The following is a 20,493-nucleotide window of genomic DNA, read 5'->3' on the forward strand; positions in this document are numbered from 1 at the left end:
AGATACCACTGAGTGACTTTCACTTTCAAGCCTTCTTTATGGTCCAACTCTCACATCCGTACATGACTACTAGAGAAACCATAGCTTTGACTATACAAACCTTTGTCGGATACAACATGGGAAAAGTAATTACCAGAAAAAAATGGTACAAATATAGATCTTTATTTGCTCTTCGGGTAAAGAAAATGGCACTAACAAAGACAGAAATATAGATCAATGGAACAACATAGAAAGCTCAGAGATAAATCCATATACCTATGGACACCTTATCTTTGATAAAGGAGGCAAAAATATACAATGGAGAAAAGACAATCTGTTTAACAAGTGGTGCTGGGAAAACTGGTCAACCACATGCAAAAGAATGAAACTAGAACACTTTCTAACACTATACACAAAGATAAACTCAAAATGGATTAAAGTTCTAAATGTAAGACTAGAAACTATAAAACTCTTAGAGGAAAACACAGGCAGAACACTCTGACATAAATCACAGCAAGATTCTCTAGGACCCACCTCCCAAAAGAAACTAAAGACATATATATAGAAAACTATAAAACACTGGTAAAAGAAATCAAAGAGGACACTAACAGATGGAGAAATATACCATGTTCATGGATCAGAAGAATCAATATACTGAAAATGAGTATACTACCCAAAACAATCTATAGATTCAATGCAATCCCTATCAAGCTACCAATGGTATTTTTCACAGAGCTAGAACAAATAATTTCACAATTTGTATGGAAATACAAAAAACCTCAAACAGCCAAGGCAATCTTGAGAAAGAAGAATGGAACTGGAGGAATCAACCTGCCTGACTTCAGGCTCTACTACAAAGCCACAGTCATCAAGACAGTATGGTACTGGCACAAAGACAGAAATATAGATCAATGGAACAAAATAGAAAGCCCAGAGATAAATCCACACACCTATGGACACCTTATCTTTGACAAAGGAGGCAAGAATATACAAAGGAGAAAAGACAATCTCTTTAACAAGTGGTGCTGGGAAAACTGGTCAACCACTTGTAGAACACTTTCTAACACCATTCACAAAAATAAACTCAAAATGGAATAAAGATCTAAACGTAAGACCAGAAACTAGAAAACTCCTAGAGGAGAACATAGGCAAAACACTCTCTGACATAAATCACAGCAGGATCCTCTATGATCCACCTCCCAGAATATTGGAAATAAAAGCAAAAACAAACAAATGGGATCCAATTAAAATTAAAAGCTTCTGCACAACAAAGGAAACTATAAGCAAGGTGAAAAGACAGCCTTCAGAATGGGAGAAAATAATAGGAAATGAAGCAAATGACAAACAACTAATCTCAAAAATATACAAGCAACTTATGTAGCTCAATTCCAGAAAAATAAATGACCGAATCAAAAAATGGGCCAAAGAACTAAATAGACATTTCTCCAAAGAAGACTTACAGATGGCTAACAAACACATGAAAGATGCTAACATCACTCATTCTCAGAGAAATGCAAATCAAAACCACAATGAGGTACCATTTCACACCAGTCAGAATGGCTGTGATCCAAAAGTCTACAAGCAATAAATGCTGGAGAGGGTGTAGAGAAAAGGGAAACCTCTTACACTGTTGGTGGGAATGCAAACTAGTACAGCCACTATGGAGAACAGTGTGGAGATTCCTTAAAAAACTGGAAATAGAACTGCGTTATGACCCAGCAATCCCACTGCTGGGCATACACACTGAGGAAACCAGAATTGAAAGAGACACGTGTACCCCAATGTTCATCGCAGCACTGTTTATAATATCCAGGACATGGAAGCAACCTAGATGTCCATCAGCAGATGAATGGATAAGAAAGCTGTGGTACATATACACAATGGAGTATTACTTAGCCATTAAAAAGAATACATCTGAGTCAATTCTAATGAGTTGGATGAAACTGCAGCCTATCATACAGAGTAAAGTAAGCCAGAAAGAAAAACACCAATACAGTATACTAACGCATATATATGGAATTTAGAAAGATGGTAACAATAACCCTGTATGTGAGACAGCAAAAGAGACACAGATGTATAGAACAGTCTTTTGGACTCTGTAGGAGAGGGAGAGGGTGGGATGACTTGGGAGAATGGCACTGAAACATGTATAATATCATATATGAAACGAATCTCCAGTCCAGGTTCAATGCATGATACTGGATGCTTGGGGCTGGTGCACTGGGACGACCGAGAGGGATGGTATGGGGAGAGATGAGGGAGGGGGGTTCAGGATGGGGAACACGTGTATACCTGTGGCAGATTCATGTTGATGTATGGGAAAACCAATACAATATTGTAAAGCAATTAACCTCCAATTAAAATAAATAAATTTATATTAAAAAAACAAAAATAAACAAATGGGACCTTATTAAGCTCAAAAGCTTTTGCACAATGAAGGAAATTATAAGCAAGGTGAAAAGGCAGCCTTCAGAATGGGAGAAAATAGCAAACGAAGCAACTGACAAAGAATTAATGTTCAAAATATACAAGCAGTTCATGCAGCTCAATACCAGAAAATCAAAAAACCCAATCAAAAAGTGGGCCAAAGAACTAAACAAACATTTCTCCAAAGACATACAGATGACTAATAAACACATGAAAAAAAAAAAAACCACATGAAAAGATGCTCAATATCACTCATTGTTAGAGAAATGCAAATCAAAACCACAATGAGGTATCATCACACACTGGTCAGAATGGCTGCCATCAAAAAGTCTACAAACAGTAAATGCAGGAGAGGGTGTGGAGAAAAGGGAACCCTCTTACACTGCTGGTGGCAATGCAAACTAGTACAGCCACTGTGCAGAACAGTGTGGAGATTCCCTAAAAAACTGGAAATAGAACTGCCATATGACCGAGAAATCCCACTGCTGGGCATACACACCGAGGAAAGCAGAACTGAAAGAGACACATGTACCCCAGTGTTCACTGCAGCACTGTTTACAATAGCCAGGACATGGAAGCAACCTAGATGTCCATCGGCAGATGAATGGATAAGGAAGTTGTGGTACATATACACAATGGAGTATTACTCAGCTATAAAAAACAATGCATTTGAGTCAGTTCTAATGAGGTGGATGAAACTGGAGCATATGATACAGAGTGAAGTAAGTCAGAAAGAGAAACACCAATACAGTATATTAATACATATATGTGGAATTTAGAAAAATGGTAACAATGATCCTATATGCAAGGCAGCAAAAGAGACACAAGTGTAAAGTATAGATTTTTGGACTATGTGGAAGAAGGGGAGTGTGGGATGATTTGAGAGAATAGCACTGAAACATGTACATTACCATATGTGAAATAGATGGAGAGTGTAAGTTTGATGCATGAATCAGGGCACTCAAAGCCAGTGCCCTGGACAGCCTAGAGGGATGGAGTAGGGAGAGAGGGGGGTTCGGGGGGCACATGTGCACTCGTGGGTGATTCATGTTGAAGTAAGGCAAAAAACACCACAATATTGTAAATAAATTATCCTCCAATTTAAATTAATTAATTAAAAAATGCCACTAAACAAATCATTCCTTTATCAACAGATAAATGAGTGTCAAATTTTTTAATCAGTTGCTCACGTTTCAAAACGCAATTGACTCACGTAACAGTGCCATGAGATACTGAAGATAAGTTATGTTCCCAGTTTACACGTGACAAAGCTTTTATAAAACAATCACAACTAAACAGACACATAAAAATATTAAAGAATCAGGAAAGATAAAGGAAATAGGGTTAATGGGGTACATGGAATCACCGGACTAGGTGGTGCATTCATGCATTTATGGATTTTGACTTGTAGTTGACTTACTTAAAAGAAAAATCTCATGAGGGTAACCCCTGGGGAGGGCAAATCACACTGTGCTCACTTCCCTTTCTAGGACATTTTGATACAGGTGAAATTAAGTAAAAATTACCTTCAAAGATTTCTTTGGATGATATGACAAGAACAAACAGGTCTGTAGGTTTTGAAAAATGAAGGTTGGTCAGTGTCATCACTTCTTAGTATTCTGTTTTCATTAGAACAAAATCTACTTGACATTAAATATTAATTTCCCACTTACATTATAAACCTCCAATATCTTAACCAAAAAAAAAGAAAAGAAATCAACCTCTTTGCACACAATCCACATCATTATCACTTTAACTCTTGAGGATTGAGGATTCATGACCCTAAGGTGAACTGGAGTGGTGGTTCCCAGGCTACGCTTAAGGGAGGAAAGATCCTAGCAGCAAGCAGAGGAGGGAAAAGGGCAAGAGAGCAGTATATTAACAGGTATGTGAAGAAAGGCCTGAAGCTCACAGGTATGCACTCAATAATCCTTCCGTTACTCCCTAGAAAAAGTGATGACACTGACAATCCTTTATGTCTCAAAACCTCCTGCAAAGCTGTCCTTCATCATTCTACGAGATCTTTAAAGGCAACTATTTACTGGATTTCACATGGATACACGTTCCAGGAAGGGAAGACGAGAGGGGAGCATACAGTGTGATTTGCCTCCCTAGGGGTTGCCCCATGGGATTTTTCTCTTTAATAAGCCAAAATGATATTTATTAATTTACACTGTGGTGGGGCGGGGGCGGTGGACTGGGTGGGAGGGTTGATCTTTCCTTATGTAAAATGAAATGTCAAGGCCACTATTTAGCACCCAGGTTCCAGTAATGAGATATCTGGAAGGCCAAAATTTTATCAGCTGGTTCCTTTGTGAGTATGGAATGCAGGAATATTTTGCTAAGGAAAACTTGAGAACATTTTCAGAGTTGGGTCCTTGAGTTGGGAATAGGGAAAAGGGAGAGAAAAACCTTGTATTTTTGAGGGATGGTCATGAAGAACTTTTTTAAAGGCTACCTAATTGATTTTTATGTGTGTGTTTATTTATGATAACTCACAGAGTGACTTATTAAGTTTATATAAATATCATAAAATGGGAAGCTCATTTCAAATATTATCATGTTCTAGTGTTTACAGATGGTTTAATTTCAAAGTAGTGGTGCCAAGATGCAAAAAGGGATAAGGAAACATCCTCCATTTTCATGTTTTATTTCTTAGTCTAATTCTACATCACAAAAAAGTAAGGTCTACTGAAGGAGACTGTCAGTCAACACACAAGAACCTGCTCACACTATTCAGATATGGAAAATTCAAGAGTAAAATACTGGGTTTTCCCTGGTGGTCCAGTGACTAAGACTCTGAGCTCCCAATGCAGGGAGCCAGGGTTCAAACCCTGGTCAGGGAACTAGATCCCACATGCTGCCACTAAGACCCAGTGCAGCCAAATAAATAAAAATTTTTTAAAAAGAGTAAAATACTCTCAACAAACTATCTAAATTAAAGCTTCCTAATCGGCAGACCTTCCTAGGTCCCATACTAGAGTACTTAATAGAATGTAGCCCCATAATTTCACTCATGTAGTAGCTACCATCTGACAAGCAAATTGTTGATTTGTGCTTAATAAGCCAAATATGCATAAATTATTTTTAATTACATCAAGCCAAGTGGTAAGTGCCAGAGAAAAGTCATTACCCTTATCATCCAGGAGGAACAAGGAATACTGCAAGGTAACTGCAAAAATCTAGAAGGGTGAATTACTTCTCTAAATGAAAATCACTTTATCTGAAAAATAATCTTATGTATAAAAAATTTTTCACAAGATATTCTACCCCGCTGGGAACTAGGACAATTAAGTATGATACAATGGTAAGTAATCTTACCAAATGCTAAGATATCCACTAGAAGTGTTTCAGAAAATTTAGAAAAGGACTTCAGAATTCTAACTTCCAAGTTAGTCACCTGCTAAAACCATCCTAGGGTTCTCTATTGATCCAATTCCATTACTAGAATTTTTTTAAAAAGAGCCAACTAACTTCTCCAAATCCACAGCTAAATTCATTACATTGGTGGTGCTTATTGCCAATTATCACATGGCCAAGAAATGAAATCTTAAAAAAAAAAGTACAATATTAGCATCTCTAGGTGTTCATTTTCTTCATTAAAATAAAATGTATAAATGAAACTCTTAAAGGGAGAACATGTAGCATTGGATTTTAGCAAACAAAATGGACAAAGGCAAGCTTATACTGGCACAGAATCAATCTCCTATGAGAGTGAATCCAAATGTGTATTTGCGGTAAAGCACAGCAAAGCTGTTGGGTTCACAATTTTAAGAATACAGTAATTGAGCAGCCATGGAAATCAGCACACACTTTTGCTCTGGACCAAAAAGAACCAAATAAACCTTAAAAACAACTCCTTGCTCCATTCTGATCCATTTTAATTTACATGAAATATAATAGTGGTAGCTCTCATGTGGTAATTTCAACCATTCTACCACACCACAGATAAAGACAAATATGCTCAGATACGAACTGATCACAAAAATGGGGCTATATCTGTTCTCATCGTACAGGTATGGCAGAAATCTTGGTTTATTTCTTCAGACAAACCCTCTCTTCTTTTACAGAGATGGGGCTAGAGTAAATGCGAATGGGTGGGAGACAGATAAGAAACTGGTGCAATTGATGCATGCTTTAAGAAAAAGCACGTCAAAGGAATTCCCTGGTGGTCCAGTGGTTATGACTCCCGGGCTCTCGATGCCAAGGGGCCTGGGTTCAATCCCTGGTCAAGAAACTAAAATCCCACAAGTCACGCGGCAACAAACAAACAAACAAACACTACAGCGTCAAATGAAAACCCAAATAAAACAAAGAGTGATTATATAAAGAAAATTTGCAACAAGTAAAAACATATTTACTACTATATAATAGTGATTTGATTCTCAAAAATCTGATTCACCTATTACTTTCCAGGAATACAGTAGTTGTAACAAAGTGACATAACAGGAGCAACAGAAAATTTCTGGTCAAATAAAATTATGGGGAAACAAAATTTTATGCTGTAACACTGGGCTGGAAAATATATTTTAAATATATTCTGATCTGTTTTCAATGGACTCAAATGGGCAAATTACATCACTGGGTAAATATGAACACTGATTCTCAAATTTTAATCTGGAAAATATATAAATCTATTAAATGGAAAGACTCCTCTGCAAAATAACACTTCTAATTTTTGAAAATTATAAAGTGGCAAAACATGAAGTTTAATCAGGCAATTTTTGTGGTGGTATTTTCAAGAGGGCTCTTTTAGAAGCTGAATAGGACGAATAGGTCCTGCAAGATATTTTTTTAAATGTCCCATAGGACCTCAGAATTCTCACCACACTAGCCAGATCTTGAAAAAAAAGGAAATAATAGCACATGTTCATCACCATCTCAACAATACACATTGATTTGGTGCCTATAATCTTTCATTTTATCCTCTCAACTCTGAGGTAGACACCATTTAACAGAAGAAAAAAAGCAATGCCTTCAGTTATTCGGTTCTAATTACAATTCGCCTGGTTTAGCAGTTACAGGTCATAATTATAATTTGCCTGGTTTGCTGATTATTTCCCTCAAACCCGACCCTCTGCCACTTATCTCGATTATGATCACTTCAAAGACAGGGAACTGAATATTAATTATCTTTGTATACTAGCATTCCATATGGCACACAGTAGGCTCTTAAGGTTGAATGAATGAAAGAATTTGTTGAACATCATTCAACAGGAGACTATGATGGGACTAACAAGCAGGTTTTGAGACACTTCCTTCTCATTCCATCTCGCTGCTGAATTAATCCTGGACCATCACTTCAAGGCCACAATATCGAACTAGAAGTTGTCACGAAAATAAGCTCTGGTCTCTCCAGTGACCAAAAGTTTGCACCAAAAGTTTGCACCTGCCCAAGAAGGCTGGTCTCAAAGCAAAGTACCCAGACTAGACATAAATAGAGTTCTTGATTAGTAAATCAAAGAAGTGAAGGCAGGATGAATTAGGCGGGAAGAGAAACTTCCGTTAGTTCAATCGGTTTGCTTTACAACCTTGGCTCTGAAAGAAAGGGCAGCCAGCGCCAAACACTCAAGAGAGAAACGAATACAACAGTTACTTTGGGAGGAGATCCCAAGGATCGAAAACTTGGAGACAAAGTGAAAAACGCTAAATGGGGAGGAATTAGCAATTCTGAGACCTACTCCTCACCTTCTCCCCGCACTCAGACTCTCTCCACCCACCCCCCGCTCAACCCCGACTCCCGAATCTCTCTTTTGACGCCGATCCCCTTAGATGTGATTGGAGTTCCTCCCTTTCTCCTCATCCGTCCTCCCACACAATTACCCCCCTAACCCCCAGGATGGTGGCTAAAGATGGGGGAGGAGGGGAGGTTGTGGGAAAAAGTTAAGTGCACAACTGCGAACTGGCCCTGATCACTAGCCTGAAAGCGATCTGCCCACGTCTAACGCTTGTCACCAGCCCCCTCCCCCATGGGCACTCTGCCTCTGCAAGAGCCCCTCCTTGACCTCAGATTCTTCCTTGGCTTCAGAAAGAACCCCCTGCTCCCTTTCGCCGTCCCACCCAAAGAGCGACTGCTGGTCCAGGGAGGCGTTCTCAGGACTCAGTGAGGGCGACGCAAAGGTGGTGGCAGGGGGAGAAGAATCCGAGTCCCACCCACCCCCACCCTCCCCGCCCAGGGCTGAGAACCAGGCGGCGGGCGGCGACGAGTAACTGTCCCTCACCTCCTTTAAGTACCAGCGAGGGTGGGGGTAACGGCCACAGCTTACCTGTGAGTCCCCCGCCGCCTTCCTCCCCGTAGCCCCGACGCCGCTGCAGCACGAAGTAGTCATTGGACCTTTCCATCATCCACAGCTTCAGCGCATTTTTCAGGAGCACTTCCTCGGGCTTCAGCCACATCGCGAAGAACTTTATGCCGCCCTGGAGCAGCCACCCAGATACCCTCCTCACCTCACCCCTCCACTCTTTTCCTCCCCTCTACTTCTCTTCCCACTAAATCTGCCTCAGGCGGCAGCCGCTTGAGTTCTGGTTTTCCACACTTCCCCCAACCCTCCCTTCTCTCCCACGTAGGCAGCGAGATTGCCAATTCCCTCCCACAGCGCTAACGCCCGACTGGGAAATAGTCCTGTTCCTTTCCCTTCTGGGAATTGTAGTTTGCTTCCCGCTTTTCTGTACTCAAGCACCTGGAGCACGGGACTACACTTCCCACAATCCATTGGGGTGAGAACTGGGTGCGCGTCCTTTCAAAGCGAGTCCAGGCACCAGTTAAGTGGCTTTTGCCAATCGAAAGTTTAAAGCGGTTTTTGGAGCGAATAAGTGAGGCCCGGGTAGAGAGGTGTTGTTTCTTCTCATCCTTTTACAGCTGAGGGTGTTAAACTGTAGTAAATAGTTTCTGGAATTTGGGAGTAACGAACGGCCATTCTGGGAAGGAGCTGTAGCAGTAATTAACGTTTTGTTGTTGTTCAGTAGCTCAGTCGTGTCCAACTCTTTGCGACCCCATTGACTGTAGCCCACCAACCAGGCTCCTCTGTCCATGGAATTCTCCAGGCAAGAATACTGGAGTGGGTTGCCATTTCCTTCTCCAGAACTAACGTTTAAAGAGCTCTTGCTGCTGCTGCTGCTAAGTCGCTTCAGTCGTGTCCGACTCTGTGCGACCCCATAGACGGAAGCCCACCAGGCTCCCCCGTCGCTGGGATTCCCCAGGCAAGAACACTGGAGTGGGTTGCCATTTCCTGCTCCAATACATGAAAGTGAAAGGAGAAAGTGAAGTCGCTCAGTCCTGTCCGACTCTTAGCGACCCCATGGACTGCCCACCAGGCTCCTCCGTCCATGGGATTTTTCCAGGCAAGAGTACTGGAGTGGGTTGCCATTGCCTTCTCTTACCATGTACTAAAGCGATTTCACTTACAATGTCTGACATAATCCTTACAGAAGTCTCACAATGTATATCTCATTCCCCACTCTGTACATAAACAAATGTGCAGTCTGGAGTGACTTAGCCAGAGTTACACAGAAAGTGGAGCCTGATACTATTCATTGTCTGATTGAAAAATCTTTCTTGGATTTTCTGCCCATACAATAAAAATATAAAATCTCCAGAAACCATATAGTTTTTTTCACACCGTGTGCTCCTTCCTTCCCAGATTTGTTCTAAATATTGTAATCAGCCACAGAAAATGTCGTCCAACTTTGCTTTACTGGATATAATAATTTTTGAGCAATTTTTTTCTTCAGTTCTTTAAGAATCCCTTTCAGGGCAGCCTGTACCTTGTTAATGATATGCAGCTGCTTAAACACTTTGAAGTTGGTACTTTGTGAGACATCATTATGAGAAATTATTTGAGGGACATTTTTATTTACTGCTGTCACTAAGCCCACCAGAATTAAAGAGGCTTCTCGGGTGGCTCAGACGGGAAAGAATCTGTCTGCAATGCAGGAGACCTGGGTTCAATCCCTGGGTCTGGAAGATCCTCTGGAGAAGAAAATGGCAACCCACTCCAGTATTCTTGCCTGGAGAATTCCATGGACAGAGGCTGCAGTCCATGGGGTCGCAGAGTCAGATAAGACTGAGCAACTAACACACAACAACTGAAAGTGAAAACGTTTATAGGAAGGAAAGAGTTGAGAGGCAGCGTACAAATAAAGGGGGGGGGGGTCTCTTGGCAAGCTATATTGAGAATGAAGCCTCAAAAATATGACTTAAAAAAAAATGGGGTGGGGCACACCCGGATGCCAAGGAGCCATAAAACTCTGCCTCAGAGCAGCATCTGTGGCTTAACCCTCACAAAACGTGGGCCAGTTCAAAGAAAGCAGGTGTGTACTACAAGCAGGGATTTTTCTTGAAAGTGAAAAAAAGGCCAATTTTGGATTCTTTTTTCCTAAAATGCAGTTATTAGTCCCAAGGCAGCTTTTTGGAGGCGGGGGGCAGGGGTGGTCGGTGTAGGGGGAGTGGTGGCAGTGGACAGCAATCTTCCCAGAGCCGGAACTGCAATGCTTGGGGAAAGCCATCCTAATTTGGATATGTATTAAGGAAGATAATTTCTTAAATCTTCCTGGTGAAAGATCAGTAAATGTGGCAAATAAAAAGAGATGTGAAGTATCCTTTATTTTTTACCTTTCCTTCCCCTTTTTACTTCCTCATCAAGCCACATTCTTTTCCAATACCCTTAAACTGTAAGAGTTGTGGCAAGGGCTGTGAAGAGCTGGATGATTCTTCTGTCTCTTTACTGGGCAACTCTATTCAGATAAACCCACATGCTCCCTGTTACAGAAGTGGACCCACTTTTGGCTTGAAGCAGGGCATTTAGAGAGCTCCCGCTGTAGTAAACATTTTGTTGATTATGTGAATAAAATAAAACACGTTTAAATTACTCCTGGAATATAACGTTTTGTCTTGATCATCTACTATATTTCAAGCCTTTGAAAATAGAAGTATTTTTCTTAAAATGACTTAAAAAATAGACCATGTCACTATTCAATTGTGTATATAAGTGTACATTGTTTTTAGAGAAGAAGGACAAGAATTACAAACTGCCATGGATATCACTGCTGGTACTGTGCTGGTAATATCGATATCTATCTATGACTGGATGCACAGATAGTCATTTGACCCTCATTAATAAACTTGTACATTTTAACATCCTTAGTTTGCAGATGAACAGGAGGCTCAAAGAAATTAACTTGCCTAAAATCAGATAACTAAATAAATGGTGGAGCTAGGGTTTGAACATGGGTTTGTCTGAGTACAATATGTCTGATAATATGGTTTATAGATACCTCAAAGACAATATGTCCAAAGCGTAATTTTTTTCTCTAGTATCCTCCCTCCCCAAAGTTGTCTCTTCTACTACATTCTCATAGTTCCAAGCACCACTGTTTACCAAGATGCTCAAGCTAAGAACCTTGGAACAGTCTTCCCTCCCCCCACCCTTTTTTACATTTAAAAAAATGAGGTGTTAGTTTCAGGTGTACAGCAAGGTGATTCAGTTTTTTTTATATATATATATATATATATATATATATCAGATTATTTTCCATTATAGATTACTATAAGATATTGAACCTTGTTCCCTGTGTTATACAATAAATACTTATTGCTTGTCTATTTTATATATAATAGTGTGGATCTGTTAGTCCCATACTTCTAATTTATCTATCCCCCTTTCTTTTTGGAGAAAAGTGTTTTCTGTATCTGTGAGTCTATTTGTTTTGTAAATAGATTCATTTTTATTGTTATCCTATATTTGTCTTTCTATGTCTGGTTTACTTCACTTAGTACAATATTTTATAGGTCCATCCATGTTACTACAGATGGTATTACTCCATTCCTTTTTTATGACTGAGTAATATTCCGTCATGTGTGTTTATTGATATATATATATGTATACCACATCTTCTCTATCCATTCATTTGTTGATGGGCACTTAGGTTGTTTCTACATCTTGGTTATTATGAATAGTGTTGCTATGAACACTGGGGTGCATGTAAGGAACCTGAGAATAGTCTTAAACTTCCTACTCTCACCACCTGCACTGTTACACACACACACTACTCTTCTTCTTTTCAAAAGTCCATTCCACCCTCCTATTATCACTTCAGATAAGCCTCACATCACTTTTCTGCTGCACCGTAATAGTCTCCCAACTCATTTGTCTACTACCACGCACGTTTTCTGATTTATCCAAGCCACATATTTATGGACACAATGTTATACAATGCAGGGCTGAATACCCCATTTATCCAAAATTCAGTCTCCCAGCTGACTCAGCCTTCTAAATCAGAGTCTCAAACACCTATGTGAAAGGTACTGGGAAACACCAAATAGCATTTCCAAACCCTGTGCCATGGAAAGGCTTAGGCTGTCACTCAAGATTCCACTGGATTCTTACTTGAAGTGAATTTCACAAGCTTAGTTGATATTTTACAGTCTGAAGCAGGTTTAGAAGCAGTAAGATTCAAAACAGGTGGAGCATTGCTAGAGGAGAGCCATCTAAAACTTTAGTACTCAAAGTACAGACCCTGGACCACCAAAATCTGCATTACCAGGGAGCTTGCTACTAGGTTGGTGCAAAAGTGAAAGAAATTCAGAATCTCAGAACCCATTCCAGGCCTTAGAATGAGAGCGTGTATTTTAACAAGATCCTGGTAATTTGTAGGAATATTAAAGTTTTAGATTCTCTAATTGAGTGGTGGCTGCGCAGGCACAGGAGGGCCTAGAGGAGCTATCCCACGTTGAAGGTCAGGAACAGTGGCGGTAAGGAGATACCCCTCATCCAAGGTAAGGAGCAGCAGCTGTGCTTTGCTGGAGCAGCCGTGAAGAGATACCCCATGCCCAAGGTAAGAGATACCCCACGCCCAAGGTAAGAGAAACCCAAGTAAGATGGTAGGTGTTGCAAGAGGGCATCAGAAGGCAGACACACTAACACCATACTCACAGAAAACTAGTCGATCTAATCACACTAGGACCACAGCCTTGTCTAACTCAATGAAACCAAGCCATGCCCGCGGGTCATGGTGGAGAGGTCTGACAGAATGTGGTCCACTGGAGAAGGGAACGGCAAGCCACTTCAGTATTGTTGCCTTGAGAACCCCATGAACAGTATGAAAAGGCAAAATGATAGGATACCAAAAGAGGAACTCCCCAGGTCATTAGGTGCCCAATATGCTACTGGAGATCAGTAGAGAAATAACTCCAGAAAGAATGAAGGGATGGAGCCAAAGCAAAAACAATACCCAGTTGTGGATGTGACTGGTGATAGAAGCAAGATCTGATGCTGTAAAGAGCAATATTGCATAGGAACCTGGAATGTCAGGTCCATGAATCAAGGCAAATTGGAAGTGATCAAACAAGAGATGGCAAGGGTGAATGTCGACATTCTAGGAATCAGCGAACAAAAATGGACTGGAATGGGTGAATTTAACTCAGATGGCCATTATATCTACTACTGCGGGCAGAAATCCCTCAGAAGAAATGGAGTAGCCATCATGGTCAACAAAAGAGTCCAAAATGCAGTACTTGGATGCAATCTCAAAAACGACAGAATGATCTCTGTTCATCTCCAAGGCAAACCATTCAATATCACAGTTATCCAAGTCTATGCCCCAACCAATAACGCTGAAGAAGCTGAATGGTTTTATGAAGACCTACAAGACCTTTTAGAACTAACACCCCAAAAAGATGTCCTTTCCATTATAGGGGACTGGAATGCAAAAGTAGGAAGTCAAGAAACACCTGGAGTAACAGGCAAATTTGGCCTTGGAATGCGGAATGAAGCAGGGCAAAGACTAATAGAGTTTTGCCAAGAAAATGCACTGGTCAGGGCAAACACCCTCTTCCAACAACACAAGAGAAGACTCTACACATGAACATCACCAGATGGTCAACACTGAAATCAGTTTGATTATATTCTTTGCAGCCAAAGATGGAGAAGCTCTATACTGGCAACAAAAACAAAACCAGGAGCTGACTGTGGCTCAGATCATGAACTCCTTATTACCAAATTCAGACTCAAATTGAAGAAAGCAGGGAAAACCACTAGACCATTCAGGTATGAGCTAAATCAATCCCTTATGATTATACAGTGGAAGTGAGAAATAGTTTTAAGGGCCTAGATCTGATAGATAGAGTGCCTGATGAACTATGGAATGAAGTTCGTGACATTGTACAGGAGACAGGGATCAAGACCATCCCCATGGAAAAGAAATGCAAAAAAGCAAAATGGCTGTCTGGGGAGGCCTTACAAATAGCTGTGAAAAGAAGAGAGGTGAAAAGCAAAGGAGAAAAGGAAAGATATAAGCATCTGAATGCAGAGTTCCAAAGAATAGCAAGAAGAGATAAGAAAGCCTTCTTCAGCGATCAATGCAAAGAAATAGAGGAAAACAACAGAATGGGAAAGACTAGAGATCTCTTCAAGAAAATTAGAGATACCAAGGGAACATTTCATGCAAAGATGGGCTCGATAAAGGACAAAAATGGTATGGATCTAACAGAAGCAGAAGATATTAAGAAGTGGCAAGAATACACAGAAGAACTGTACAAAAAAGATCTTCACGACCCAGATAATCATGATGATGTGATCACTAATCTAGAGCCAGACATCTTGGAAAGTGAAGTCTAGTGGGCCTTAGAAAGCATCACTACGAACAAAGCTAGTGGAGGTGATGGAATTCCAGTTGAGCTGTTTCAAATCCTGAAAGATGATGCTGTGAAAGTGCTGCACTCAATATGCCAGCAAATTTGGAAAACTCAGCAGTGGCCAGAGGACTGGAAAAGGTCAGTTTTCATTCCAATCCCAAAAAAAGGCAATGCCAAAGAATGCTCAAACTACTGCACAATTGCACTCATCTCACATGCTAGTAAAGTAATGCTCAAAATTCTCCAAGCCAGGCTTCAGCAATACGTGAACCGTGAACTCCCTGATGTTCAAGCTGGTTTTAGAAAAGGCAGAGGAACCAGAGATCAAATTGCCAACATCTGCTGGATCATGGAAAAAGTGGAGTTCCAGAAAAACATCTATTTCTGCTTTATTGACTATGCCAAAGCCTTTGACTGTGTGGATTACAATAAACTGTGGAAAATTCTGAAAGAGATGGTAATACTAGACCACCTAACTTGCCTCTTGAGAAATCTGTATGCAGGCCAGGAAGCAACAGTTAGAACTGGACATGGAACAACAGACTGGTTCCAAATAGGAAAAGGAGTACATCAAGGCTGTGTATTGTCACCCTGCTTATTTAACTTCTATGCAGAGTACATCATGAGAAACCCTGGGCTGGAAGAATCACAAGCTGGAATCAAGATTGCTGGGAGAAATATCAATAACCTCAGATATGCAGATGACACCACTTTTTTGGCAGAAAGTGAAGAGGCGCTAAAAAGCCTCTTGATGAAAGTGAAAGAGGAGAGCGAAAAAGTTGGCTTAAAGCTCAACATTCAGAAAACAAAGATCATGGCATCTGGTCCCATCACTTCATGGGAAATAGATGGGGAAACAGTAGAAACAGTGTCAGACTTTATTTTGGGGGGCTCCAAAATCACTGCAGATGGTGACTGCTGCCATGGAATTAAAAGACACTTACTCCTTGGAAGAAAAGTTATGACCAACCTAGATAGTATATTCAAAAGCAGAGACATTACTTTGCCGACTAAGGTCCGTCTAGTCAAGGCTATGGTTTTTCCTGTGGTCATGTATGGATGTGAGAGTTGGACTGTGAAGAAGGCTGAGTGCCGAAGAATTGATGCTTTTGAACTGTGGTGTTGGAGAAGACTCTTGAGAGTCCCTTGGACTGCAAGGAGACCCAACCAGTCCATTCTGAAGGAGATCAGCCCTGGGATTTCTTTGGAAGGAATGGTGCTAAAGCTGAAGCTCCAGTACTTTGGCCACCTCATGCGAAGAGTTGACTCATTGGAAAAGACTGTGATGCTGGGAGGGATTGGGGGCAGGAGGAGAAGGGGACAACCGAGGATGAGATGGCTGGATGGCATCACGGACTCTAGGACATGAGTCTGAGTGATCTCCGGGAGATGGTGATGGACAGGGAGGCCTGGCGTGCTGTGATTCATGGGGTTGCAAAGAGTCAGACACGACTGAGCAACTGAACTGAACTGAACTGTGTTTCTATACAAATTGTAAAATTATTTGTTCTATGTTGTGGTCCTTTAATGGAACAGAACTTGGCGGTCTGGAGTTGACGATAAGAAAATGAAAGAGAGAAAGAGAGAGAAAGACATGGGGACCCAAGCTCTGATGGAGCAAGGGTGCTTTATTAGCAGAAATGTAGGCTTATATATCTTTAGTAAGATGATTACTCAGCTATTACACAGGATGAAATTTATCAATAGCCACAATATGGATAGTCTAATACATACAAGGTCGTTGACGCTGAAAAAAGTCACTGAAAGGAGTTACTGAAAGGAATCCAAGCAGATACCCTTTCTCACGACCTCAGTCCTGAGAATTGCACACAGCTCTACTCGTTCTCAGAATAGGAACTGATAAGGAACAGAGAATCCTTGAGAAATAGAAAACAGCATGCAGGAATCCTCCTGTTAAATGTTCCCTGACAATTTACCCTTATTTATTATATTTGTTAAAAGGGTCTTGACTAATTGAGGTTGTTTAGTTTTAACAATTTTTGCATAAAGGCAATGGTAAACAACAAATATAATTGTAACAAAAGGAAGGGGAATACAAGCTTGTATGAAATATGATTGATTATAATGAAAGAAATAGTTACTATGACTATAATTACTCTCTGTGAAATGTCCAGTCTAAGTTCTAAGTTCTTTGGTGTTCATGACAAGTTTTCAGATGTCTCATTGTTCAGGCCCAATGTGTTTATCGAGGACAATTTGAGGATGAGGGGGGTGTCATTTTATCGTCAAGCCAGCCAAGAAGTCCTTTATCATGGTAATGTTTTATCATAGTATTAGTAACTTTTTATGTTACTTGAGTAGCACAGTCATACACAGTACTGTTAATATCATCTGAGCAGTTAGATAACCACATACCATGGGGTCTCCAATCGACAATTGTATGATTAGCCATAAACATTAATTTTCTTGATTTTGGATTTTGGTCCCTTTTGATATCCTGTTCATGTCTAACTGTCTACCTATTTTCCTTTTTTGTCATTTGGGAATCCAGTCTCAGGGGAAAGGGGGCGATGACCACTCTGGCTTTTTCAGGCTGTACAGGGGCATCATGGGGTTTTGAGTTTCCTTTGCCTGTTTTCTGTCAGGGTGTATTAACAGAGGGAGATGAGAGTCCATGGAATGATAAGGTGACTTTTTTCAGCATTGTCTAGGTGTTGGTCAGGGAATATTTTTGTCATACTACCATTTGGAGATTTGTTGTATTCTGGAAGAAACACTTAACAAGAAAGTTAAAGGTATATGGCCCAAAGATTAAGAGAAGTAGAAAAGCTGTTTAGGGGCTACCAGGAGAACTAGGACCAGACATTGGGTTCATGACATTAATGTTTCTCTAGGTATGAGAAGATGCAAGAATTTGGGCTCATAAAATCTTTACCTGAAAACATCTGACTGTCTGAAGGCTGGTTTTTCTGTTTTTTTTTTTTTTTTTTCCAGAGCATAGAGTGTCTTATTTTTGATTTCTGCCCTGAACTCCTTTCAGGGGGTGTTGAAGGTCAGCAGCTTGCAGTGGTCATGATGTGATCTTTGTAGAGGCAGCTGGTGAGTATCAACTTTCAGTCAGTAGGGTCCTTCATAGCCACATATTTGACCGTGTTTGGGGGGCATTTTATGGCCATTGTGTCTCACGGTGTTGGGAAAGCTCATTCCCAGGTTTAGGGAAGATTCCATTGATAGGCCACTCAGTGTGCTGTTATTGGACCAGGCTTTGCAAGTAGCAAAAGTCTCTGGACCACTGTCTTACTAGCCTCTCGGTCCAGGAAAATATTTTCTCTTGTTGTTTTTTCCCATATCTAGAGTTACATTGTTACAATCATTGATGTCATATGGAACTGCATATCAGCATTATATCACAGGCTCAGTCATACATTTGTTAACGTAAGAAATTCTTCTGAAACAAGTGACATAGAAAATAATATAGCTATAGTTAGCACTTATTAGTAAAATCATGTCTTAAGAAACTCGTATCATGCATAAAACACTTTTCTACTTGTCATAAACCTTTTGTATACTTTTTGCATTTATCTGTACATATTTTTTTTTTCTCATATAGAACTTTCTTTCTGGGTTACACTTTCCACAAACCTTTTTTACACTTTCTGTATTCATCACTTTATTTGTCCATTCATAGAATAGCCATCTATAAGCCATACTTCTTTGTTTTCTTAATAAAATGTAGTTTCATTTCTTATACCTTTTTTTACTGAAAATATGTATCGTACCTTTTTTTTTTAGAAACCATGAACTGTTGTTTAGCTCATTTATAAATTAACCTCAGCAATATTATCCAGAGATAAAGACATACATACATATCTAGACAGACAGAGATCTCATAGTTTTCTGCTTTAAGATTTAAAAGGTCTGTTTGTCTCACACTTCTTTTTCTGGCTTGAAGTTGTACTCATCTGTCTAAGGCTGACATCTCAGGCAAAGTGGGTTGTCTATTTCAATAATGTGATAAGATATAAGCTTTTACCTAGGCATGTTTTTACCTAGGCATGTTTTTGTTGTATCAAGGTTGGAGCTGTTGGGTCAGGAAGTCCCATGGGAGAATGAAGAGAGGGAGTACAAATAATTTTAGAGGTAAATCTAGTCTGATGCGAGTAAGAAACTGTTTTTGTAGTTTATTTTACACTAAATAGAGTTCCTCTTGTGTCTCTTGAGAAAGTGAATGAGGGCTCTTTAAATTAGGCTCTCCTTTCATTAACTTTTCTAAGGTCTGTCAAGAGACGTCATTTGTTAGATTTCTTTTTTATAACAAAAATAGGAGAATTTCAAGGAGAGCGAGTAAGTCTAGCAAAGGAGAGACTTTTGGATTTGTGTCTGCTGGCAGAGGAGGAACATTTGGAGCAGCCAGGGAAGGATTTGTAGGAAAGTTCTGAAATATTTTATGTTGTTCTAATTGGGCCTTTTGTAAAGTTTCATCATCTAATTCATATTTATGTAACAACTTTTATGTCTGTTGTCGAATATCATGAGGGCTAGAATTACATTGAAATGGCAGAATTGCAGCTTTAATGAGAGCTCATAAGGGCCAGAAATCAATTGGAATATTTTTTATCCGTCTGGCGGCTCATTCAACATTTTCTTTGACCCAGTGCCAAATTTCTAAATCAAAACTGCTTTTATCAGGGAACCAAGGATTACACTCAACCACTGTTTGAAGGCAAGCCTCTATTCGTTTGCATGAAACCAAAAGTCCCTGAGCTTTAAACAAATGGTGAAGTAAAGTAGAGAAATGATGGGGCTTTTCAGCCGTTTAATCCATGTCTGAGTACTTACCAACCTCAATAGGCCCTGAGTCACTCCGTCTGAAATGCCACATATACCAGGTCCCTGTTCTGGGGGCCACTTGTTGTGGTCCTTTAATGGACCGGAACCTGGCGGTCCAGAGTCGATAATAAGAAAGTAAAAGAGAGAAAGAGAGAGAGAGAAAGAAAGAAAAAGAGAAGGAAAGACATGGGGACCCAAGCTCTGATGGAGCAAGGGTGCTTTATTAGCAGAAATGTAGGCTTATATATCTTTAGTAAGATGATTACTCAGCTATTACACAGGATGAAATTTTATCAATAGCCACAATATGGATAGTCTAATACATACAAGGTCGCTGACGCTGAAAAGAGTCACTGAAGGGAGTTGCTGAAAGGAATCCAAGCAGATACCCTTTCCCATGATTTCAGTCCTGAGAACTGCGTGCAGCTCTATTCATTCTCAGAATAGGAACTGATAAGGAACAGAGAATCCTTGAGAAATAGAAAACAGCATGCAGGAATCCTTCTGTTAAATGTTCCCTGACAGTTCTAATTCTGTGAAAAATACTGTTGGTAGCTTCAATCTATTGAATCTATAGATTGGTTTGGGTATATATTCATTTTCACTATATTGATCCTTCTGACCCATGAACATGGTATGTTTCTCCATCTATTTGTGTCACCTTT

General features: G+C 40.1%; 1 protein-coding gene across 2 annotated transcripts in view; it reads right to left on the reverse strand.

Annotated features, from left to right (window-relative positions):
* The window catches only part of TBC1D8B (TBC1 domain family member 8B), a 75,360-nt gene extending 66,390 nt beyond the window's left edge, over window positions 1-8,970 (reverse strand). Inside the window, exon 1 of one of the 2 annotated variants that reach the window (XM_005700205.3) lies at window positions 8,673-8,970. In XM_005700205.3, coding sequence (XP_005700262.1) covers window positions 8,673-8,802 — 130 coding nt within the window. In that variant the 5' untranslated portion in view covers window positions 8,803-8,970. The remainder of the gene's footprint in view (window positions 1-8,672) is intronic. The other variant, XM_013976197.2, reaches the window with a different exon arrangement.
* Window positions 8,971-20,493: the final 11,523 nt, after the last annotated feature.

This window comes from Capra hircus, assembly GCF_001704415.2.
Source record: "Capra hircus breed San Clemente chromosome X unlocalized genomic scaffold, ASM170441v1, whole genome shotgun sequence".
Taxonomy (NCBI): Eukaryota; Metazoa; Chordata; class Mammalia; order Artiodactyla; family Bovidae; genus Capra; species Capra hircus.